At 38.7% G+C, this 16,746-nt stretch overlaps 1 protein-coding gene across 2 annotated transcripts; it reads left to right on the top strand.

Annotated features, from left to right (window-relative positions):
- The first annotated feature begins 391 nt into the window (after nt 1-391).
- On the top strand, nt 392-16,636 carry LOC143848311 (serine/threonine-protein kinase SAPK2-like). Of its 2 annotated transcripts, none has more exons than XM_077357221.1 (11): nt 392-503; nt 625-819; nt 932-1,006; nt 5,674-5,775; nt 5,904-5,957; nt 6,060-6,152; nt 6,226-6,318; nt 6,420-6,524; nt 6,644-6,742; nt 6,833-7,121; nt 16,257-16,636. In XM_077357221.1, the coding sequence occupies exons 2-10, from the start codon at nt 700-702 to the stop codon at nt 7,112-7,114; spliced, it is 1,023 nt and encodes a 340-aa protein (XP_077213336.1). In that variant the 5' UTR covers nt 392-503; nt 625-699; the 3' UTR covers nt 7,115-7,121; nt 16,257-16,636. The 2 variants fall into 2 exon arrangements, with proteins under 2 accessions (XP_077213336.1, XP_077213335.1); XM_077357220.1 differs by having other exon boundaries at nt 6,833-7,126.
- Nucleotides 16,637-16,746: the final 110 nt, after the last annotated feature.

The following is a 16,746-nucleotide window of genomic DNA, read 5'->3' as shown; positions in this document are numbered from 1 at the left end:
ATCACTTCTCAAAACATAAGATGCACAATGGCAGGCCGCGTCAATACTATGCATGGGCTGGGCGTAAAATGATGGGCCTCACCAGATGAGGAATGCAAAGTTTAAGGAATGATAAATGCTATTGGTTGAGGTTGATCAAATGGGCCGCCCTTCTCTTGGTACAATTTCAGGTAACCAAGTTTGTCCACGGGCTCAAAGCCCAGCTCATACAAAGTGCAATTGAAAGTGAGGTCCAAGCCCATCACTAACCGGGCCGGTAGTTGCCATGGGCGCAAGACCCTCTCCACCCACGCACCTTTAACCGCGTTGGAGTGCTTTTGGGGTGGGGTCCACCCAATACTTTTTTTAAGCAACATTATTGGTAATACTCTGCACGAAAATTCCTTGTGAGTTGTGAACCGTTGTTGTCTCGGGAAGAAGAATTTTTGTACCTTTCACACTTGACCCTTGAGAACTGAGAACATGTGCACTCAGGTGGCCTTTTACAAAGGAGAACATGCCACGTAATACCAAGTTTATGTCCTCTTCTTAGATTTACCTTCGGTAAAATATTTGTACGTCAAGTTTGATCAATCTCAGTAAAGTTTGATCCTTTATTTTCTTCTTCTTCTTCTTATTCCATAGATAAAAGCAGTGAACTGAAGATTTTCTCTGTTGGTTAGAAGGTGAGTTTGGAAAGGTTGTTTAGCTTTTGAAAGGATGGAGCGTTATGATTGTTTGAAGGATATTGGGTCTGGAAATTTTGGGGTTGCTAAGCTTGTTAGGGATAGAAGGACTAATGAGCTTTTTGCTGTGAAATGCATAGAGAGAGGGCAGAAGGTGCTTCTATTTCTATCTATTTCTATATTAATTTGTTTTATGCCTTTCGGATTTCTTTTCACTTCTCCTCATGTGGGTTTTGTTTGCTGAGTTGGTGGTTCTGTTGTGACAGATTGATGAGAATGTGAAGAGGGAAATCATAAACCATAGGTCCTTGAGACATCCTAACATAATTAGATTCAAGGAGGTAATTGTTGTTATCATAGTGTTTGGTGTGCTTTTTGTTATAAGTTTTTCTTTATGTGAATTTGTATTTAGTATGAACCATTTTTTTGGGAAGCAAGGTTGGAATGTTTCTGTTCAATTTTATTTGTATTTTACTATATTATATGATTTCTCAGAGGATAGAATAGAGTATGGTTAGATTCAATGTTATCATTCGTTCATCAATATAATTTTAACTAATTTTTTTTTTTTTTTTGTGGAGTCTTTTTTTTTTTGGAATAGTTTTTTTGTTTTGGTGGAGTCTATATTTAGTCTCAGCATTTTTGTGGCGTAAGGTAGAAGTACCCTTGTTGGGTTTTATTTCCTTTTTAGTATAAAGTCTGCCAGAGGAAAAGAAGAGTCTATTAGAGACAGAATATATCTTTATGAATGCTTTGAGATTTGAGTATATCATCAGGTTCTTTTTCATTTTTACTTCAAATTCCATGTGGCTGTTTCTCAGAATTCACTTTTCATCTAACCAGTAGTAGGTTCTGGATTTATTATGTTGGAACCAGAAATTTTTATATAGAGGGGGAGGTACTGTTGGTTAAAGGTTGTGTGGATTGTTAAATAACCAATTACTCCAAAAGCTTAAGCTGTTAGAGATGGTGTTATTTAATCATTATGCTTCAGCACCCCCCTCATGTGTGACCCCACTTTTGGGTTGGTTACGCATGTGGATGTTTAATATAAAGGAGTTATTGCGTTTTGAACCCTGGACCTCTGCTGCGAGGCAATGACCCTGATGCCATGTTAAACAACCAATTACTCCAACAGCTTAAGCTGTTAGAGATGGTGTTATTTAATCATTTATGCTTCTACATGGTGTAAGTGTTCATCACAATAGGAACACGTGCAACGGATCTTAGCGATCCAACATTGAGAAATCACAGTTAACAATATGGTTTTGAATTGAAACAGAAAAGGGAACATACCGTGCTGTCACTCGAATGATTCCACTCGGTAGTTCTCCTCGCTCCACAACAGACGGTGATGGGGACCGACTTCCTCTCTCTTTTTGCCGTGGATTGCCAAGAGAAGGATGTAGAAATTGTTGTGTGCAAGCAGGGACCGGAAGAGAGAATATATATAGATGTTTGTGGGAAGGAATGCAACTCCTCATCACGCTGATCCCTCTCCCCAAACGTCTCTTTACACTTTACACCTTTTCACTTGATGGCTTTTCACTTTATGCCTTTTCATAAAAACAATTAACTAACTGAAATGATCTGGGCCGTTGATCTTGCAAAGGCCACATCCACCGTTAGGATTAATTCCTAACACATGGATCATATACCAGTTAAAGAATAGGACTAAACAGTTTGCATTCACTGGATGAGAAAAAACAAGTGTGAATATGGGTTCTCTATCTCCAATTGTGAGAATAAGAGTGTTGATCTTGTATTTATGACTGTGTATGAGAGTATAGGGCTTTTACGGGGAGATTCTCCTATCTCCAATTCTGAGAATAAGAGTGTTGATCTTATATTTATGAATGTGTGTGAGAGTATAGGACTTTTACGGGGAGATTCTCCCTAGATATACATGTTGGTTATCCCAAGAGAATAGGAAACTGAGTTTAAAGATAGATATCAATCGAAAACATCAAAAAATTGATGGGTGGTGAATTCAGAAGATATGGTAAGCTAGGTTTTGTTGGAAATTGTAAATCAAAATCAATGTGTCTTGTTTTGTGAAAAGTCTTTGTAGTCTTCTAGGGTAGTTAGTATGTGTGTAAAATGTAAAGAGTCTTTTGTGTTTTCTAGAGTTCTTAACGCCTAGGCTAGAATATCAAAGAGTCAATGTGGATTTCCTATGATGTTGCTTAGGATTCGTAATAGACTCATGGGAACTACAACTATGTGTTTAACGTACTTAGCTATTTTAGGTGTGTCTTAGTCTATAAGTATGGAGTCATTTATGTAGAGATTGTAAGCTTAAAGTCCTTCGAGGGTAAGCTTAGAGAGAAGCTTCAGAATAAGTGTAGAGATTTCTTGTAAGTTGTTCTGAGATATATAAAAGTCTTTTTTTATTTTGGTGTTACATTTGTATTTGGTGGAGCTCTACACGGGCCCTTTGGCCGTGTATCTGCCAAGCTCCCTTACCTTGCTCTTATGATCACAACAGTGCATTATCGACCCATTCAAAGTGGGCCAACAAGTTGGTGATTGAAAACCCATGCTTGGTGGCATCAATCTTGGAGAGATTTTAGGAGTGGAATGCACTCCTCTTGCATGACTATCCTTCACAGCTTTGCATGGAGTTGAGATTTGAAAGTAGTTTAAGGGTGTAACAAAGGAAGGAGGAAAAGATAAAAGAGGAGAGAGATATGGAAATGTTGGCTTAGGAATCAAATGATCCCTGGCCCCTTTATAATATAATGAGAATAGATAAAGGGAAAGGATCCCCTACAGGCAATACAAATATACTTAGAAAAAGGAGGGAAGAAGAAAAATATAAAACACACAATATTCTCCCTCAAGCTGGAGCAAAGATGTCAATCATGCCAGCTTGACTAGAGTCGATAGGAAAAGGTTTCTTATACAAGATTTACCGGCATCTGGAGGTCATGTGATATTATGTTGTTGATTGGGTGGGACCACCAACTGACAAGTAATCTACTAGTGGCTATTGTACATTTATGGGAGATAACTTCGTAACGTTGAAGAGTAAGAAACAATCGATGTTGGCTCGATTATAGATCCATGGCGATGAATGTAATGAGTTAATGTGGCTAAGTTTGTTCGTGACTGAGATGAGACTTGAGGTTTCTTTTCTTTTCTTTTTCTTTTTTTGGGATGATGAGAGTTGAGGTTTCTACTCCGATGAAAATCCATTGTGACAATCACGCTACCATTCACATTGCCTCTATTTGTTTGCTCTACCTTCCAATTGGCCGATATGATGCTTTGGGCAAGCTGGGCATGTATGACATATATGCACCATCGATGGAGTGTAGGATAATCAGTGGGGGACCATCATTGCATTTATCTTGTGGTTTATTTTGTACATTTTGTGGGGACTTTCTAGGTTTTTATGTGTACATGGGTATTATGAAAATTTCACCTTTCATATGTTTGTTTTTAACTCAGACATTTGAGTGACTTGCTGCACCCCCCTCCTCAAAACACACGCACGCGCGCGCACACTCCCTCCCTCCCTCCCCTCCAAATCACCACTTTCTCCTATCGTTTCCCTGTGGGATAAAGATTGTGTCCCTACGGTCCATTCCAGCACCGCCTAGAGTGTTTCTTTTTGTTGGACAATGGGATGAGTTGAAATCCCCACCATTGACCCCCTTATCAACAGGAACTATAGGGTTCAAAATATCTGTTTTATATGCTTGGTGGCAAAAGAATCTGTCAATCACTTATTGATTCACTGCTCAATTGTAGCAGAAATATGGAGTATTATTTTCTTCATGTTCAATTATCAATGGGTAATGGCAAAATAGATTGATTCCTTTATTGTGGCACAGAAGTTTATGCATGCTTGATGAGAGCGTAGTGGAAGCTGTCTACCCTCCACATTGTGGACGATTTGGTCGGAAAGGAATGAGCTGACTTTTAGAAGAAAAATTAGAAGTACTATGACACTAAAGAATGGAATTATTATTTGAAGAGTGCCGTTCCTAAGTTTAAGATAGTGCCTAGGTGGAAACCTTCTCCATTGGGGAGTGTAAAGATGAATCTTGATGGAACAAGCTGGGGGATCCGGGTTGAGCAGGAATAGGAGGAATCATAAGAGATGGGAATTTTGTGGTTAGGCTCACATTTGGCAGGGAATCAGACTTCTGATTCCTTTTTAAGTAAGGACTCATACGTTGAAGGTGATTCTTTAAATGTAATTAGATGGTGTAGTGAGGGGCAGGGATACCTATGGAAGCCAGCGGATGTTTTTGAAGAGGTTCTTGAAAGAGGGTCACTGATTTTTTTTTGTCATGTGAAAAAGAGAGGCTAATGAGGAGGCTGATAGATTAGCCAATGAAGAAGTATCCTGTCCTAACCTGATATTAGAGATCATATGCCTGAATAGGTAGATTATAGCAGTACTTTATAATTTTTATATTCAGCCTAATTTTCTTTCTTTTCGAATGGTAGCCTAAAATGTTTTGTTTGCATTGTGTCTGCTCTCTCTATATATGATTTTGGTCTAATCACCTCAATTGGGCCCTTCTTTGTATTACTTTTAGTCTGATTAATGAAATCTGTTGCTATTCAAAAAAAAAAAAAAAAGGTTTTTGGGATTTACTCGTAAGAAACGGTGGCACTGTTACTATACGACATGTTAGTTTATAGCGGAAGTTACATAATTGTTAGCACTAAATTCTTAGAAGTAATGTTGGGTTTGCAAGAACAAACGTCCACGCAAGACGCTTTCACCTACTTACACATGAACTGCCCTTCCTCGATCTTATGGGATTTAGGGGCCAACGCTGCAGGGATAAATAATAGGATTTCGGAAGTACTATGGTTTTCTCACAGATAACCTTCTCAACAAGTATGATTACTGAAGTAATCAATGAGGACTTTTGTCATTGGGTCAGCTTAGTTTTACTGAAAATCATTTCTTTCGTAGCTTATATTTCTCAAAAACAGCCATTAAAAAAAATTCTCAAAAACAAATTAATGTCGCTGCACCTTCCAGGTCCTGTTAACACCTACTCATCTAGCCATAGTCATGGAATATGCTGCCGGAGGCGAGCTTTTTGAGAGGATATGCAGTGCTGGTAGATTCAGTGAGGATGAGGTATATAATTCAGATTTTCAGATTCAAATTTACCAATTTATTTTACGTCATTTGTGTATTGCAATTAAACTCCTCTCATTTTTTGTTGTTTATTCATTTGGTGGTCTTGACTCTTGAAAATGGAACAGGCAAGGTTTTTCTTTCAACAATTGATATCGGGAGTCAGCTATTGTCATTCCATGGTATTTCCTACCACCTTTCTTGTCTAACCATTTTATAGGTCTCTTTTGTCATTCCTAAGCAAACACAATAGTAATAGTATTTGTTTAATCTTTTCCTTTTAGCAAATCTGTCATCGAGATCTTAAGCTCGAAAACACTCTATTAGATGGGAGCACAGCACCCCGTCTCAAAATATGCGATTTTGGCTATTCCAAGGTAATTAATAGATCGTTAGTGCTAGATCTTTTAGTTATAGTCCCAACTGCGAATTACCTGCCTGGTATTGTAGTCATCTGTATTGCATTCACAACCAAAATCAACTGTGGGAACACCAGCTTACATTGCTCCAGAGGTCTTATCTAGAAAGGAATATGATGGAAAGGTGATTATGGTTTCTTTTTTTTTTCCTTGTTATTTTTTGGATTTTCATTGCAGGATTTTGTTTTTTAAAACCTGTTAATATATAATTCATGAAAACTGCAGATTGCAGACGTTTGGTCTTGTGGGGTGACCTTATATGTAATGCTTGTTGGGGCTTATCCCTTTGAGGATCCAGTTGACCCAAGGAACTTTAGGAAGACAATTGGGGTGAGGGAATGGTGTTGCTTTAAAGTTATCAGTTAACTAGTCACTTTGTGTTTCTTTAAAGTAATCAGTTTATTATCCACTCCCTATTAGAATTCACTAAGAACTTCTACTTTTGGCAGCGAATACTGAGCGTCCATTACTCTATTCCCGACTACGTGCGAGTGTCCATGCAATGTAGACATCTCTTGTCACGAATATTTGTGTCTAATCCTGAGAAGGTAAGCAAGTCTAATCTTATTACTCTTTACTGCTTTTATACATTATGAGCTCATCTTGATTGTATGTTGTGTTAACTGGTCTCTTTGCAGAGGATAACCATTCCTGAAATTAAGAATCACCCATGGTTTTTGAGTAATATGCCAATAGATTTGGCAGTTGGAGATGACTGGAACTCTGAGAATAGTGACATAAACGCTCCTTGCCAGAGGATCGAAGAGATAATATCTATATTACAAGAAGCCCAGAAACCAGCCGAGGGTCTGAATTTAGGTGGGCATTTCATCGGTGAATGTGCAGACCTAGATGACATGGATACAGATTTAGACATTGAAGACGCTGAAACGAGTGGGGATTTTGTATGTGCGCTGTGAATTAAGTGTAAGGTATGATCTTATAACTACACAAAGCAGTGAATTCTTTCCACCATTATTGGAAACTGCATTTTGAGTATGAGCTTTTAAACAATGTGACGCAGAATAATTGAAGAGAGATTGAGGGGAAGAGGAAGAGAGAAGAAGAATTAGGGGAGAAGAGAGAAAAGAATAGGGGAGGAGAAGTAGACGAATAATAGAGGGGAGATAGCAAATTGTTTCAATTCAATTATCATGCAAAAAGTGAGCCTAAACGTGTGGTTTAGGCCTATAAATAGTCAAATTACAACCCAATAAAATAGAAAGCTACTAAAACTAGAACTCTAAGAAATAGAAACCTGATAAACATGAACTATGACTAAAATAACCCTAACTAAAGCTGAAAATAACAAAAAGGTCCTTGTGGGGCCTAAATAAGAATAAAAACAACTCTATGGGCCTCTCGGAGGGCGGGCCCGTCTCGAATAGACGCGCAAAGGGTGCCGATCTCCATCACACTGACAAACAATTATTAACACACAATGAAATCCAATTGTATAATTTGCATGGAAAATCTCTAAGAACTCAAAAACTAGAGAAAGAAGACCTTACAAGCAAGTGTATATTGCTCATGCTTTATAGCAAATCCACGCAATAACTTGGTTTTTCTTGTATCATGTTGTTGGTCTTCAATGTGTACGGCACCTACACGGAAGAACAAAAATGATAAAAAGGAAATTAAAAGAGATGGGAAAAGGTTCGAGCTGAATAGGATATCTTGATAAAGCAAGAAAGAGAAGTAGGGGTGGCCAAAACCGAACCAGAACCGAATAACCGAACCGGAACCGAAGAACCGAACCGGAACCGAACTGTAAAAAAATATTTTTGGTCCGGTTCGGTTCCACTGATGAAGAACCGAACTTATTCGGTTCGGTTCCGGGTCTAATGTTCTCGGTTCGGTTCCGGAACCGAAGAACCGAACTTTGAATATATATAATATTTTTATATTTCTATTATACATATACTTAATAATATAAATTACTTATAATATTAATAAGTAATAGTTAATACTATTCTTATAATAAGAAAGTAACTTATATTATAACTTTAATTAAAAGTTTTTATAAATTATAATTAATAATTAATAATTAGCCATTAGAACCGAAGAACCGGACCGGACCGAACCGATTATGTTCGGTCCGGTTCGGTTCGGTCCTACTGTGTACTACGGTTCGGTTCGGTTCTTACGGTTCATGGAACCGAGAACCGAGAACCGAAAAAAAAAGGAACCGAGAACCGAGAACCGAACCGGTTGGCCACCCCTAAAGAGAAGGCTCTTCTTGTTTCCCTAATAACAAAACATTATAATCGGAAGAAGCTATCTAAAAGAAAGAAAAAAATGAAGACATACTCCACAAGTTTCTGACTTCTTAAGAACTGAACGAGAAATAGAACATTAGTATGGGAAACAGGTTTTAATATGATTAACACAGCACGATACCAGCTTAAGATAAAAAGTATAAACCAAGTCTCTTGGAGAAACATATTTGAATAGGAACCAGAACAAACAAAATACCAGTTTAAGGTTAAAACAAACCTTTTTGGGGAGTGTCTTTGCGCGTGCGTGTGTGTGTGTGTGTGTGTGTGTGTGTGTGTGTGTGAGAGAGAGAGAGAGAGAGAGAGAGAGAGAGAGAGAGAGATGTTTGTTTGTAATGATAACCTATTCAAATCATGTGTTTCTTTTTTCTTGTGTCGGGTGCATTTGCATTGCTTAGGAGTTTTTAGAGGCTGAGGAGAGGTTTAGCAAGTGGTCTGTGGGTTTTGGTAGTCTTCCAATTCAATGGTTGTTGTCTTCTCCAAACTCTTTATTGCCCCTTCAAATGCTAACCAAAACCACAGACCACCCCAACCCCCCACCCTCTCTCCAACTGTAATCCGTAACCCTTCTGACCTTCAAACCCTCACTGCTACAATTCATTCTATGGTTTTCTACGCAGTCCTTTTGTGCATTTGCCATGCATTCCTTTGAAGCCTCTCTCACATCGGGAATCCAACTCAATGTGTTACGAACCCAAATCGGTTCGCAACGGATTTGATCTCCTAGAGGGAAGATCGGCCTCTTGACCCACTTCAAGGGAATGATCAATCCTCCTTTGTGCACAAGACACAATTTCTGTAACAAATTTCTTCATTAATTTAAAAATATTGGCTACATCTTATTTATAAATAGAAAAGACAATTACCGCTCCATCTAAAACTCCTCCCAAGTCAATCTAGAATCCCTAATCCTTATCTCTAAATCTCCTACACATAAATCATAAAATCTAAACTAATTTAAAATCTAAACTATTTTATTTCAAGATAAGTGGGACCCATTTAGTCACGTAACATTCCACCCCTCTTGAAATCAACCTTGTCCTCAAGGTTGAAGATTAAGTGATGGCTAGTTGGAGGACAATGAGTTCTTGCACACTTTCTTAGAGTCATTTTCCTTCTCCCTCCTTTTCTTCTTCTCCGTCTTGCGATTGGTCAACATTTCATGTGTAGTCATCCGAGGATGAGCCACCTCCCTTTTCAAATCGCTCTCGTCGCACCGTCCATCAAAGATCCTTCGTTGTGTCTTTTTGAAATGATTGGGACGTTGACACATGGATGGCCATGGGTAAGGATCTTTTCGATAGTGTTGGATAGTGTGAGAGGAATGGTAGACTCTTCGGCGACGAACTTTCTTTTGTGGCTTTTTTGCCTTTTCTTCTAGTTGGATTTTTGCTCTTTTCTTCTTTTCTCCTCTTTTTTTGTTTCGCCATTTCCTTTTCATTGTGCACGCCTTTTCGATCGTTGTCCCGATTTTGTTCAAGCCTTCCACAAACCGTCAATGTCCTTCCATCATTTCCATAACAAGTGCTTTGATCTCCTTGATCTCCTGCAGATCTTCACGTATGGCTTCCCAAAGCTCCGAAGACGCAGCCATGGTGCGAGATGGACGGCTCTGATACCACTTGTTACGAACCCAAATCGGTTCGCAACGGATTTGATCTCCTTGGAGGGAAGATCAGCCTCTTGATCCACTTCGAGCGAAGGATCAATCCTCCTTTGTGCACAAGATACAATTTCTGTAACAAATTTCTTCAATAATTTAAAAGGTTGGCTACATGTTATTTATAAATAGAAAAGACAATTACCCTTCAAAAACTCCTCCCAAGTCAATCTAGAATCCCTAATCCTTATCTCAAAAACTCCTACAGATACTAAATGCTGCAAAGCAAATCCTAAAATCTAAACTATTTTATTTCAAGATAAGTGGGACCCATTTAGTCACGTAACACAATGGTACTTTTTTTCCCTTCAAATTTCTCTCTTTCCTCCTGTAACCCATTTGTTCTTTCCAAATTCTATCTTCTCAAACCTTGCAGTAGTATCTATAGAGTTTCTGCTATAGATTTTCTAAGATGCTGGAGATTTCTTATTTTGGAACAACCTTGTTCATCAACTGCTGGCGAATAAAAGTCAGATCCTGTCTTCCCTGTGAGGCCATTTTTGCTTCAATTTTTTGCTCCCCTCGGCTGGATCCCAATTAAGAAGCTTTTCATTAAAGTGATTGAACGAATTTTTTTTCTATAAAAAGGCACATATTTTTATCTTCTTCATGGTTTTTCTATGTCGATATGGATTGATTATCTAAACTCTTCAGACAGTTCAACAAATCAATTCTGCATCTTGTTTTCTTGGTTGAATTGTAGGGATTTTCATGCCACTTAGGGGCCGTTTGGATACGCGGATTTTAGAATACGTGGATTTCCTTAAAATTGTAGATGGGAGATGAGAGAAGAAGGAGAGCAGCCATCGCTTTCTGATTTCTTGCCCTTCTTTCCGTCAGCAAGAGAGTAGGAGATCATCCCATGTTTCCAGGTTTTAGAAATCTCAGGATGGGGGAGAGATTTCTAAAACCTGGATTTCTTACTTATAATCCAAGATTCTAAAGACAAACGAAACGGGCGGTCTCCTTCTTCTCTTATCTCCCATTCAGGATTTCGAGGAAATCTAGGATTCTAAAATCCGCGTATCCAAATGGCCCCTTAAAGTTGTAATTGTTGGTATGAACCATTTGCATGATTAGGCCCTTTTTATGAGTTTTTTAAAGCCCTTATATTCCCATTGTTGCCGAATTTAGTTGGCACTAGTTTGACAAACTACATTAATAGTCAAAAGAATTGGGCTCTAAAAAGTCCTAAGCTTTTAGATCTCTAGATATCTGGACTGATTCTTATTTCTTTAATCTCCTCTTATGTGCTTGTAAGATGATTTCATCGACTGTTTGTCTAGAAAAAGTTGTTAGAATTATGTGGGCTTTTGCTGGGATGACTTCGTTTATTTTAAAGCTCTCTTTCTGTCAGATTGGGTATCTGTATTTTTTTAATATTTGAAAACCAATTGTGGATCTGTTTAAAGTGCACAAAATTTTCAAGTTTAAAAAAAAAACAAAAAATTAAGAGAATGCTTTTAATCTTTATTAGTGGTTCACATACTTCAGTAAATACAGTTCATCTAAGCCTCCAATAAATTTTAAAATTTGCTTTTTAGCTCCTCTTTTTACTGGACGAGCTGTTTCGGACAAGAATTCATCTTTTTTTGGACCGTTAATGTGGCTGCTAGTGAACACATTTATACTCATTTTCTTGAGAGGTTTGTGGTTGGGTTCTAAAAGTTTTTTCTTCTGATTTCAATCATAATGCACACATATATTTATATGTTTCCCATTGTAGTGTTTAAAGTCTTTTTTTTAATGGTGTAAATGTGTTTTTCCTATTATATGTTTCAATCATATGCATGTTTCCCATTATAGTGTTTTATGTCTTTCCTGTGTATAAAGTATAAACTATTATATTTTATAACGCTTTCTATACTTGTTCAGGCTCGATTCAGCATCTATTAGCCTGGCAAAAGACAAGATTTAATCACCTTACTCCCCAACTAGCTTACCTATTGTGTTTGAGTCGTTTGACTCATTGTGGTTTTTGGTTTTATTACCCATATCCAAAACACCACATGCATTTCCTCCATACGTTTTGTTGATAATTTATGAATTGTTGCCTTATTGTTGTTGCTGTTGTCATTGTGAGCAATCAATGACAACAGCATTAGGTGTTAGCTTTGGACAGCATCCATATTGCCGTGCAATGTTTTGTTGATAATTTATGAATTGTTGCCTTATTGTTGTTGCTGTTGTCATTGTGAGCAATCAATGACAACAGCATTAGGTGTTAGCTTTGGACAGCATCCATATTGCCGTGCAATTTGAAGACCATGTCCCAGGATAAATTACCTAAATATTTGGTGTAAGGATATTGTGATTTGATGGTATTGTTGTCATTTCTTTCTATTTTTAGGTGTTTTTAGATCTTAAACAGATGCGTTGTTTTAACATGTGGGGAGCTGAGCCAATGAATACAAACTATGAATGTTAGTGATCATGGATTTTTGTGTGGAATTCCAAAGGTCATGGGAAAACTCAAATAATACAGAGGATGGTTGAGTTGATGTTTTTCTATTGCGATGTTGAGCTATTTTGGGTTACGAAAGTTGGTGGGCAGCTAGAAAAGTTACAGAAAATTATAATGTTATCAAGAGAGTTTTTTTTTTTTTTAACCCGGAAAAATAACGACCCCGGGGCGGATCGGCAAATTTATATATAAAAAGTTGGGACCATACAAGAGGAGGGGAAACCTCCTAGCCATCAATACAGGAAGCCATATCCCTAGAAAGAGAGTGAGGAGGAGGGGAAGCCTCTAACTCGACAAAATAGCAAGCAAAAGCCATAGGAAAAAGACAACATTCAATGCTTATAAGAAAGAGTGCCCTTAGTTGATCTTGCTTCTGATGTTGGGAAGGCCAAGTGCATCACATCTTGCTGCCCCTCTTGCCAGGCGAGGCATGGAGGCCCAGGAGGGATAGAACAAATTGGATCTTGATGAGCAGCCAAAGTTTGCAAGGGCATCTGCAACTGAGTTTCCCTCTCTGAAATGGTGATTGCAAGTGGGAGACAAAATGCAAAGGAGTGGTTGAATCTCTTTCCAGAGATATTGGATTGCCCAAGGGATTTGTCCTTTCCCGTCGATGAGATCGATTAGAACTTTACTATCTGATTCCACGATCATCTTGCTCATATTAAAGGCCTTGCAACAGCGGAGCCCATCCAAGAGCGCACGAGATTCCGCAACCATGTTAGTGCCTTTCTCGTAGTAAAGAGAGAAAGCTAAGATAACCGTTGATTTTTCATTTCGAATAACTCCTCCTCCACCTACTTCTCCAGGGTTCCCCTTCGAAGCTCCATCTATGTTGAGTTTAAGAGTTCCTTTAGGGGGTCTCTTCCATTGAATCCAGCAATCCTTTTGAATCCTTGGACGGCAAGGAGAAATGCAAAGCTGTGACAGAGAAAGAACCTCTAACAAGTTTGGTTCCTTGAGAGGAGAATGTCTACAATCCAGGTTTCTGATACCCTCTGAAATGGTGTTGATGATTCTATTGGTGGAATTAGATTTTCCTTCCATTCGTCTACTACACCGCTCTTTCCAAATTTCTCAAGCTATGATGGCCGTTGTGAGGCTGAATAGATGGGTTGCTTGAGTTTTTCTTTTAGTTCCTGCTTTCCACCAACTTATAATTCTAGTCTTGATAGACTGAAATTGGATCAGATTGAAGTTCCAAAGGTTGGCAAACTCTGACCAAATAGATCGAGCTAACTCTCCTTCTATGAATAGATGGTTCATGGTTTCCTCTTTATGGATCGAGCAACAAACACATTTGGATGGCGCCTGAATGTGCTTGCTTTTTATTCTTTCATCTGTGGCAATGGCTTCCTGGAAAATTTTCCAGAGGAAACAACTGATTTTTGGAGGAACAGATCCCCAGGTTGGTGCGGCCCAGTTCACATTACTATTTCTAGTCCTGTTGACGATCCATGCTGAATTGGTGCTAAAGGTGCCTGATGGGGAGGGACACCAAATCAGAATATCTGGAGATTCATTCAATTGGAGCCTGGTGTTGAATAACGCCTCAATCCAGACCGTCGAGAGGTGTGGTTCAATGATTTCCATGTTCCAGCCCCCTGATGGAAGAAGCATGTCTTTGATGGTAGCAGTGATGTTTATGTCTTCTCTATTTTCAGCCAAGAAGAATAATGGGGTGCTTCCCATCCAGAGATCAGCCCAAAAAGAGATGGATCCATTTCCAACAATCCATCTCGAATTTTGAATCCAAGTAGCTCGAACAAATAAGATTTCTTTCCACATTTTTTAACAACAACGAGTTGGTTGGATTAAATTCAAGTGATGTTTTCTGCAGTATATCGATCTGATAAGGGAGCTCCATAACGAGTTGTTAGAGTGAAGGTGGTGAAGAGACTTTAATATGAATGCTGAGCTTAGTTCCGAAAGGGATTTAGTTGCCAGGCCGCCCTCAACTTTGGGCTTGGATATGCGACTCCATGATACCGCATTTTGGCTCCTTGATCGCTGCCCCACCAAAAACTAGACAACAAGTTCTCTATTCTCTTTAGGACCGCTTTAGGAGGACACATTGCTGATAATGTGTGAATAGACGACAGGACATGATTGACAAGAACTAATCTCCCAGCTTGGAAAAGTAGTTTACCTTTCCAGCCCTCTATCTTTCTTCTTATCTTCTGAATTAAATCATCTAAGAAGCTGGATTTCACACGCCCTACATAGAGAGGTACTCCCAAGTAAGTGATTGGTGGATTTTATTGGTGAATCCAGTTATACTTGCGATAATTTTTCTTCTAGATGGGGAGGTCTTCTTAGAAACAACAAAGCAACTCTTTGATTTGTTAACTAGTTGGCTCAGCTTGCTCGTATCTACCGAGGAAGGACATGACTTGCTTGAGGCTATTTTTACTCCCATTTGAAAAGATTATGGTGTCGTCCGCGAACAAGCAGTGGGTGATCGGGATGCTGCCTCTACTCATTTGAAAATATGTTGCTCGGCCTTCTCTAAAAATAGAGGAGAGCCCTCTGCTTAGAACTTCCTCTGCTAGAATAAATAGGCAGGGCGACAGGGGGTCTTCTTGTCTCAATCCTCGCGAGGATCTAAAGAATCCATTGGGCTCACCATTCAGGATGACTGAGAACCAGCAACTTTGGGTAGCCTCCTCGATAAGCTTTCTCCATTGGTTAGAGAATCCAAACCTTTCTAACACATCTTGCATGAATTTCCAGTTGAGTCTGTCAAATGCTTTGGCCATATCTATTTTTAGCATCACATTGCTTCCTCTTACCTTTTTCTTCAACCCTGTCATCATTTCTTGAGCGATTGCTATGTTGTCCAAAATGAACCTGCCTTTGACAAAAGCTCCTTGTTCTAGGGAGATTAGATTTGGCAATACTTTTGCAAGTCTTGATACAATAACTTTGGAGAAAATCTTATAACAAAAGTTACAAAGGTTGATGGGTCTGAAGTCTGAAAAATCTTTTGGGTTTTCCAACTTTGGGATCAATGAAATGAATGTAGATGAGTAATGTTTAGTTAATTTACCTCCCGCCAGGAAAGCTTTGGACGCTGTCACAAGATCAGATTTGATAGTGTCCCAACAAGTGGAAGGAGAGCTTTCCTGAGGCATGCTGAAAGTGGCGACTTTGATTTCCTCCTCTGAGGGAGGGGCCAGTAACATTTGGTTGTCCTCGGTAGAGACCATCATGGGGATGTGAATAAGCAATTCTTGATTCTGCCTTGAACCTTTTTCTGATAGGGCCTTTTCAAAGTGTTTTCATGTTATCAAGAGAGGTTGTGTACTCTATATTTACTAACTTGTATTGAAATTCAACTGAGCCTAGAATTTTCTTTTTTGGGTGGATTGCACACAGATCTTCTGTAAAACCACCATGGGATGATTTTAACATTCTAATCCATATTTTGCAAATGAACTATTATTGATTTTGAGTTAATTATTCATGTTCGATGAGAAGTCTCATGGTTTGGATTTTCCAATGGATGACATTTTCAGAAGCAGCCGTACTAGGCTACCTAATATTTTCAAAGAATTGAATTTTATGTCGAATACCCATCGGAATTGTCAATTTCTTTTGTTAACAGATATTATCATCAAAATTGTAAGCCAAAAAGCTGACATTTTATCTCTTACATGCAGATCGAGAGACGCGAAGACAGTGATTCGAGCTCCAACTTTCCGATGAGCAGAGTCGTGGACTATGCATCTGATCTCTTGGAACTGTACTTTGGCATATTCCTAGCAATTCAACTAGTCAGCTATGTATGTTTACAGGGAGAGGAACACTGTATTTTTGTGTATTCGTAGTAATTCACGCTATGTATGTTTATAGGGAGAGGAACCGGTGCCAGATCTTTTGGCGAGGGATGTGGCATCAACGAGGTCTAGTTGCATTTGGAGGGGGATCATTCCTAGAATTCTGATAAAAAAAACTACTCTGAATGATGTATCATGACTAGTTTATCTTCAGTATAAATATTTTTCTCTTATTTCCACAAGAGAAAAGAAAGGTTGGTGGATGCCCAAGCAAGTCCTAGAACATCCAAGCCTCAATGCAACTTTACACCAAAAGCATATTGGAAAGTTATATAGTGATATGGGGAAACTAAACTGAACTGAACCAAGTGGT

Source organism: Tasmannia lanceolata, unplaced genomic scaffold (genome assembly GCF_043159265.1).
Source record: "Tasmannia lanceolata isolate RefF3 unplaced genomic scaffold, GAP_Taslan_0.1 ptg000016l, whole genome shotgun sequence".
NCBI lineage: Eukaryota > Viridiplantae > Streptophyta > Magnoliopsida > Canellales > Winteraceae > Tasmannia > Tasmannia lanceolata.
This window is presented reverse-complemented; position numbering and strand designations above follow the sequence as displayed.